The 9,073-nt window shown below is 43.2% G+C and overlaps 1 protein-coding gene across 1 annotated transcript; it reads left to right on the top strand.

The window, feature by feature from the left end:
• Positions 1-1,389: 1,389 nt before the first annotated feature.
• drd4-rs (dopamine receptor D4 related sequence) lies at positions 1,390-8,598 on the top strand. Its single transcript, XM_069909862.1, has 4 exons — positions 1,390-1,656; positions 2,789-2,901; positions 6,687-7,210; positions 7,633-8,598. Exons 1-4 carry the CDS (start codon positions 1,420-1,422, stop codon positions 7,833-7,835), a joined length of 1,077 nt encoding a protein of 358 aa, XP_069765963.1. The 5' UTR covers positions 1,390-1,419; the 3' UTR covers positions 7,836-8,598.
• The last annotated feature ends 475 nt before the right edge of the window (positions 8,599-9,073 follow it).

Here is a 9,073-nt window from a genome sequence, read left to right as displayed (position 1 = left end):
AGAGAGGTTGAGTAAGGCGTGTTGATGGCAACTGATCTGAGTCGGGAGATGTAAATAGTGGGAGAAGCAAAAGTATTCATGAGATACTACAGTTGCTGAAAAAGTGAAATGAAGGAGAGTGACGGGAGAGTGCATCTGGCAAGGGAGCATTTGTGGAGAGAAAAAAAAACTAAATTAGATCAAAGTTAGCAGGAATGGCATATGAAGGCAAGGTAATGCAAACTTATGCTTGCTGAATGCAGAACAGGTGTGAGCAGAAGGAAATGGAAGAGATGCAGAATTCCTGAAGGGTTAAAGCCAAAACTATGACGTTCCATGGGTGCTGCCTGACTCACTGAGTCCTTCCAGCGTTCTGTGTGTTGTTCCAGAATAAATCCCTGCTAACTATTTTGGAGGGTAAGACATGGTTAAGGAATGGCATGGCTAGTGTAGCATCTAGTGCAATGCTGTTACAGCGCCAGTGACCGGGGTTAGAATCCAACACTGTCAGTAAGCAGTTTGTACATTCTGCCCACGTCTGCGTGGATTTCCTCCAGGTGCTCCGGTTTCAACTCAAGTCAAGTTTCTTGTCATCTGATTGTACAGATGCAACCCAATGAAACAGTGTTCTCCGGTCCTCAGTAGAAAACACACATACAGACCAACAATACATACGCATGACAAGTATTCATCTATACAAATAGATAAATAAATATGAGAGTCTCTGATTTCCTCCCACCTTTCAAAACTTTGTAGCTGAATTTGGTATAATTGGGCAGTCTGGGCTCATGGGCCAGAAGGGTCTGTTTCTGAATGGGCAACTAAAGCGGTATCGTCTGCAAAGAGTAGTTCACGGACAAGTTTCTCTTGTGTCTTGGTGTGAGCTTGCAGGCGCCTCAGATTGAAGAGACTGCCATCCGTGCGGTACCGGATGTAAACAGTGTCTTCATTGTTGGGGTCTTTCATGGCTTGGTTCAGCATCATGCTGAAGAAGATTGAAAAGAGGGTTGGTGCGAGAACACAGCCTTGCTTCACGCCATTGTTAATGGAGAAGGGTTCAGAGAGCTCATTGCTGTATCTGACCCGACCTTGTTAGTTTTCGTGCAGTTGGATAATCACCTTACAAATTTTAAATTTTTTAAAAATTATAAAGGAATATGTCAAAACCACTGGTGTGGAAAAAAATTGGAGTGAGAGTAACCGGGAGAATGATAATGGAATCCTTACAGAACATCGGATAGGAAAATGGCTCTGGAAATCTCAGATGTATAATAGATATTACATGGTATCTCGGAGATGGAAATAGTGAAGTCAAGTTAGGAAAGAGCCAAGAAATTGTTGTTTTTGCAATGCTGCAAGCCCAATATAACTTGACCCATATTCTTCTTTTTAGATGGTCCTGAAGTGTACGGGCAGTGCTGAGGATTTGGTCACTTCACCATGTTCAATGGGATAGCAAATAAAACTCAGGAGGATGCCAGCTCTCCCAACAATTATTTGGCCCTGCTGTTTGGTATCCTGCTTATTGTGGCCATCATGCTAGGAAATGTGCTGGTATGCCTCAGTGTGCTGCTTGAAAGATCTCTGAAGACAGCAACGAACTACTTCATCGTCAGCCTGGCTGCCGCAGATCTTCTTCTCGCAGTTCTTGTTCTGCCACTCTACGTGTACACTGAGGTAGAATGCTCAGTCACTCACTCCTCACATCCTCCATAGGACAGACTCCAGGGCCCACCTTTAACAATGGCCCTCTCTCCATTACAAGGTCAAATGTTGGACATTTGCTGCTGATTGCACAGTTCTCAATTCCATTTGCAACCCCTCAAATAATGAGATAGTTGGAGAATGTGTAGGATATTGGTAACTGACATTCATGCATCCATGACAACATCTAATCTTCCTTCACCAACTACATAAATGCATTAATTAGTATGAGATCAGCGATGTTGCAATCAGATATAGAAATATTTAAATGTGCCAACCTTCAATAGATACGCTTTGTCTCAATGAACTCCTGAAACCTTGATCACTCCCTCTTTCTCATTTAAGATTCAGTAAAACTCTTTCTCTGTGTTGGCTTGTCAAATATTTAGGGCAGATTAGGTAGAGCAAAGCACGGTCCGCACCTTCCTTTCAGAGGTTTCAAAGGCTAGTACCAGGTAGGTTTGAAATATAGTCTGTATCTCCCAACAACCACTAAAATAATGATAAGATGACTAATCTAAAGCATTTTTTGAAGAGAAAAAACAAATCCATTCTGCTTTTTATGACTACCATCCAACCCATCTACTTTTCAAATCCCTCATCTCCTCTTCTCCAACTCCCTATAACCCTACTCACCTCCTCCTTGCCACACACACTTTCTCTCCATTTTCTGTTTCTTCTTCCTACCTGTTCCTTCAGAACTTTCTCCAGGGCAATTATATTTGGATCTATTGGTCTATATCAGTCCTTTCTTCAGACATGGGTCATGTGTCAAGTCTTGAACAAAAGCTCTCCCACGTTGAATGAATGGCTGAACTCTAAGGAAACATTATAGGCAGAATCCATTATAGAACCTAGAAGAGATATTTTATGGCCCTGTAACATAAACCTGTGAAGAATTCATTTTCCTGCCTTCTCCTAATGTCCAGTTGTATATAGCATTTGCCAATTTCCTTCTACAGAAAGTCCAAAAGGGAAACATTTTTGATTGCTCTCTACATTGAACATTACTTGCATGGGTAGTTCAGTTACTCCTTGTGTCAATGTGAGGATCTACTGGCTGTCTTGATGCTGCTTCTAACTCAATGATTCTTCTTTTCTCCAGTTTCAGGGAGGAATTTGGACACTGAATATATTCCTGTGTGATACATTAATGACAATGGATGTGATGCTTTGCACGGCTTCCATTCTCAACCTGTGCGCCATTAGTGTGGACAGGTGAGTGTTAATGTTCATGTGCTTAGCCAGGAGCAACCATTCTCCCACCTCCATCAACCTACAGACTGAAGTGATGGTCGAACCTTTCCAAAGGGTAGAGATTTTGACCTTTATTCTGGAACCGCCCTACCTAAAGCAATATTTAATTAAAATGGATGGAGAAAATCTTCCAACTACCCAAGGTTTCCTATGTAAGATTTAAGATGAAAGTTCAGAAGGCAAAAATAAGATCAGGATCTCGAACCCTAAGGATGAAAGCTGATTAAGGGTGAATTACAGGCAAAATACAGGAAAGAAAAGTACTGATAAATATGGAAATAAAACAGTTAGATAATCCAAGTCTCAGGTAATGCAATACAATCTATTTATGATAAAATAAAGAAACAAGGGCAAAAAACATACCTAAAGAAAAAATACATCAGAAGTGGGGTAGGCACCAACAATTTCTACTCGCATCGTAAAGATGTGCTGGTAATTTAAATGGCTACTAAATGACAAAATGAATTAAGAGATTAGTGGCCATGTATGAGAGAGAACAAGTTGCAGATGTGCAGGAAAATATGGAGAAGGGGAGCCAGAGCTAATGGGATTACTCTCATTAGAGGTCAGCATGTGCATGATGGACAGAATGACTTCTTTTTTTCATTCTACATTTGGGCTTATAGAAAAAAAAAGTGCATAAAGAAGTGAGAGTATTGATGAAGGAAATAGGACCATATGTTCAAATTTATTTGTTGGTAAATTGAGGCTTCTTCTGTGAGTAGTCTAATTGGTACTGTGAGTAGTCTAATTGGTTCTGTGAGTAGTCTAATTGGTTCTGTGAATGATAATAAACAGCTGTTTGGAGGGGCACAATTGTCGAGGACAGAGTTACAATATAAAAATATAAATTTGTACAATTAAAGGCAGCATGAGAGCACTTGTGGGCTTCATTCAGGAGCCTGATGGTTGAGGGGAAGAAACCAACTTTATGTTTGTTGCTGTGCATTTTCCTCCTGATGGGAGAATGTGTCTGGTATGTGATGGGTCACTCAGTATGTGTCGATGGAGTGAATGAGGTCCTGAGGTATGTTTACCACCACGCTGTGATGCAGCCAGGAAGTGTGCTTTTGATGGTAGAAACTGTTAAGGGTGATAGGAAACATGCTAAACTTACTATAGGCATTGGTTGGTGCTTTGGCTGTAAAGTGAACATGATTGGTCCAGGACAGGTAATTGAAAATGTTTACTCTCAAAAACTTGAAGCTACCTCCTCTCTCCGCTTCAGTACCATTGATGTGGACACGGGTGTGCTCTCTATTCCTCTTCTCAAGTCTATGATCATCTCCTTCATCTTGTTGCAGCTGAGAAAAAGGTTGTCATCTTGGCACCAAGCCACTGGTCTGTCTCCTTTCTGTATTCCACCTCATCATTATTTGATGCCTGGCCCATGACTGGGCTGTTGCCAAGAGATTTGAAGATGGAGTTGGAATGCTACTTGTCTGTAGTTGAGTGCAGACAGAGCAGACTTGGAACGACTTGAAGCTTCCCGAGAAGCTGTTCGTAAACTGAAAATTCATAAAGTGAAGACCCATTGATGACTATTGGAAGCAATTTTCGTAAAAGCGAAAACCCATTATAAACCCATTCTATTTTCTTCGTAAAAGCGAACATGAGTTTCTTTGTATAAGCAAATTTTCTTAAAGTGAGTATTCGTAAAGCGGAGTTTACCTGTATTATTTATGATTCTTAAAGAAAGAGGAAATAAGCTAGCAACAAAACAAAAATTAGACATATCTAGATATCTAAAAAGGAAAAGGTGAGCTTAAATTGCTGTGAGTCCCCTAAAGATTGAAATGGGAGTAAAGGTAGATAATACAATTTGGATTTCTAATGGCAAATTAACTGGTCCCGACCAAGTATTTACTTTCTCAATGAAAAAACAGAACCCAATTATCTCAATCTTTCTCTAGGTCATACATTGAGTGAGTTTGTCGTGCAGTCTGGTATATTCTCAGGACAGAGAAAACCCAAATACATTGGTTAATTGACTCATGCATCCAAATAAGTTATTGGTGAACATTCCTGACTTGGAGAACTGTGAGCAGTTTTGGGCTCCTCATTTAAGAAAGGATGTTCTGACATTGGAGAGGGTTCAAAGGAGGTTCACGAGGGTGATTCTAGGAATGACAGGTTCATCCGGAGTGTTTGACAGCTCTTGGCCTGTATTCACTGGAATTTAGGAGAATGAGGGGGTATTTCATTAGCCTCTTTCATACCTGGATCCCACTAAATTGGCCGTTCAGTGTCTCGGGATAGGAATGAGGTTTGGCTTTTCACACTTGACCATCCCTAACTGGGTCAATGAACGCTTTCACACTTGCAAGGAGCCATCCCCGGGATTAGGACTGTTCTCCCTTCTACCTGTGACGTCATGACGCATCGAACGATGGTGGACTGCCCCAAATGTTGATCAAGGTATTTGAACAAAATTAATCATGCCTAATTATAACATGATTAAGCTTTTTGTACAGCACCGTATGAGCCCTTCGGCCCCTGTTGTTGTTGTGTTGACCTATAATAACCTTTATAAGGGGCCATGGGAAAGTACTAGCAATAAATAACAATAGTGGACAATTTTTTAAAAGGGTGGGAAAGTTGGTAGTGCTATAGCACACAATTTATATAGCATGGGAAAGTTCTATCACGTACAATTTATAAATGTCATGGGGAAAAAGCGTTGGCAGACCTGCCCTCCAAGAATTCCATGCGGCAGAGAAAGGGTTGCATGCACAGCTGCAAGCACGGAGCATTTATGGAGGGGTTTATCTGCTGCACAGCATTCGAGGTAGTCAGGTCCACCATTGCTTTTTTCCACAGTCTTTATAAATTGTGCGCTACAGCACTACAAATTTTCCTACGCTGTTTAAAATTTGTCCACTATTGCTATTTATTTCCCCTCTATTTCTCTCTCTCCCTCCCGCTGCGACTTTCCAACAGCAAAGTTTATACCTTCATTTTAATCTTTTCTTCCTTCACGTAACTGCACTCATGCAAAAACCTGGGTCATTTCAATCCCACAATGCAATTACCCATTTCACACTTGCCTGATTGCAACGCCAGTGTCTGCAGACACCGGGGATTGTACTAGGAATCGAGGCAATCAATCCCCGGCGTGAGATGGCGTCATCTGATGCTGGCGTTGAGCTGGATTTGCTTCCACACTTGGCACTTTAAAGGCCGATTGGCGGTTAATTCCTGGGATCACTTGCAAGTGTGAAAGGGGCTATTGAAACATTTTGAATGTTGAAAGGGGTGCACAGAGTCGATGTAGAAAAATGGCTTCCCAAGGTGTGGGACAGTCTAAGACAAGAAATCACAACTTCCCGATTGAAGGGTGTCTGCTTAGAACAGAGATACAAAGGAATTTCTTCAGCCAGAGGGTGGAAAATCTTTGCCACAGGTGGTTGTGGAGGCCAGGTCATTAGGCATATTTAAGGCAGAGATTGATAGGTTCTTGTTTAACCAGGACATCAAAGATTATAGGGCGAAGGTCAGGCAGTGGGGCTGAGTAGGAAAATGGATCAGCTCATGATTACTGCTCCAGTAATTTCCTGCCACAGTAACTTCACTGAGCTGCAACCTTGGCGTGGTCGGTGTGGAATTTAACTAAAAGCATTATAAACATTTGGAAATAAAAAAAAACAAATGTTAGTAATGATGGCCATGAACCTACTGGATTATCACAGAGGGTGTGAACAGATCAGCAACATACCCTGAGAACCCCTTTGTCTCCTCCTGTGCAGGTACATTGCCGTGACGGTGCCCCTTAAGTACAGCAGAAACCGATTCAGTGGTCGCCAGTCGATTCTCATCGCAGCCACCTGGATCCTGTCATTCGGTGTGGCTTCTCCTGTCATCTTCGGACTCAACAACGTCCCGAACCGGGATGAGACCAACTGCAAGCTGGAGGACGGCACCTTTGTCGTTTACTCCTCTATCTGCTCCTTCTTTATTCCGTGCCCGGCCATGCTCCTGCTGTACTATGGGATGTTCTGCCGTCTGCGGCGCTGGGGCCGGAGATGCCACAGCCCAAAGCACGGGGCCAGCTCCTTTAGGCTCACGGCCACCGAGGCTCGCCAGCACCCGCCGCCCAACGTCAGCACCCAGGACAGCGAGCTGGTCACCTCGCCACTCGACAGTATCTCGGACCTGGAGGCGCCTGAGCCGAAGGAGAATGGGTTTGTGGCCGGGCCAGCGGTCACAGTGAGGAGCCGAAGAGTCAGCAGGCGAGAGAGGAAGGCGATGAAGGTGCTGCCAGTCGTCGTCGGTGGGTGTGCGCTCTGCAGGCCACCCACAATGCATCTGAAGGAGCAGAGCGGTGGGCGAGGGGGCTTGGGGGAAGGGGTGAGAAAGAGGGGACTCAGGGCAAAGGAAGAGTGAACGGGGGAGGAAAGGGGGATTCGGGGAGAGGAAGGGGTGATGGGAAATGGGGTAGGGGAAGGGTGAACGGAGTGGAGGGCAGATGGGGAAATCAGGGCAAGGGCCATGGAGGAGGTTTGTGGAGGAGAGTGAGACAGGAGATGCAGAGGTTCACTGAGGGAGAGGTGGGTGAGAGGACGAGGAAGGTGCATGTTGGAATTAGGGAGAGGTAGGGAAGGATTTGAGCATCTTAACTGAATAAGATGGAGTTAATTCCAGGCCAGAGAGAAGGATGAAATGACTTAACCATCTTTATTTCGTTGCCCTCAGGTGTGTTTCTGGCTTGTTGGACTCCGTTCTTTGTGGTTCATGTGCTTAAGGTTTTGTGCGATGCCTGCACCATTGGCTCCAATCTGATCAGTGTGGTCACGTGGCTGGGTTATGTGAACAGCGCTGTCAACCCTATCATCTACACCATCTTCAACATTGAGTTCAGGAAGGTTTTCCATAAATTACTCTGTTGTCAGACATGAAGCAGCCTGAAGCAAAGGTGGACTGTGGAGCTCCAGATGTTGTTCAGAATTCGGGGGAAGGTTGAAAGCGGTCATCAGCTCCACCCAGTCTGTCCAGGTATTCCCACAACTGTCTCTGAAGGAGAAAGACTGAACTTGATATCCATTCTGTATCCCTGGTGTGTCCCTTTTCTATTGAACTTTTATTAGATTTTTAAAATTTGAACTTCTCTCTGATTGTCAGTGAAGGTTTTTAGAAGAGGGTGCATCATCTCTGATTGAGGGAAGAACCAGACTACGCAAGGTCTTGGAACTGGCAAGTTTTTTACTGCACCACTGCTTGGAAGTCATTTCTGGAGAAGATGGAACAGGCCAACCACCTAGGAGGTGCTGTAACCAACAAACTGGACAGCGAGTAGGTGCTCTAAACAACCTATGGGCGAGGAGATTATGTTGCACTACAGAAGAAGAGAACTTCCACTAGCATTAAGGTCCACTGATGGAAAGGTCTGTAAAAAAAGACCAGATTCTATGGCACAGAATGAACTGAGAGAGAGGAGGAATATAAATGTTTAGAACATATTTTCAAGTGGATAGATAGGGAGGATTCAATTCCATTGGGCAATTAATCATGACAAGGTCAAAGTTTGAGCAATGTAATTAACTGTGAATTAGTGACAGGGCCACAGTGTGAGGAACAGTGGGAGTGAATCAGGAATAGGGTCATAGTGTGAAGACATCATGACAAGTAAATCAGTAAGGCACAGAATGAGGATTATCTATTTGGAGAATACAGAAAGAAATTTAAGAAGGAGATACAAACATATAGACCCAAGGGACAAACTCGAATGCAAAGTGGAATTTGATAAAAATTAAAAAAAATGGAAGTTAATACAGAACAAGGAAGAGGATTTCAAATAGACACTTCAATGAAGAGGATTTCGAGTAGACACTTCAATGAAGAATATGCACAAATATCATTCAATGCTCCAAATTCTTCATTGCCTCGTGTTTGCCAGTTCTTGCAGGTGTGGAACCCTACCTTCTCTTGTGCTGGAAAACAAAAAAAAATAAAAATAAAAAATCAAATGCGTAAGAAGCCCTGTGCTTGAGGGGGATTGGGTTATAAGATCTGCAATTGGACTTGGAACCTTAGTGAAGGGAATGGACCTGAGACATTGGGAGTAACAGGGTATCAAGGCCATGAGAACTTTGCGCAATGATAGATAGAACTTTATTCAGTATACAGATTCCCATGG

This window comes from Narcine bancroftii, chromosome 13, assembly GCF_036971445.1.
Source record: "Narcine bancroftii isolate sNarBan1 chromosome 13, sNarBan1.hap1, whole genome shotgun sequence".
Lineage (NCBI taxonomy): Eukaryota > Metazoa > Chordata > Chondrichthyes > Torpediniformes > Narcinidae > Narcine > Narcine bancroftii.
The sequence above is the reverse complement of the archived record's forward strand: the minus strand, read 5'-3'. Positions and strand labels throughout refer to the sequence as shown.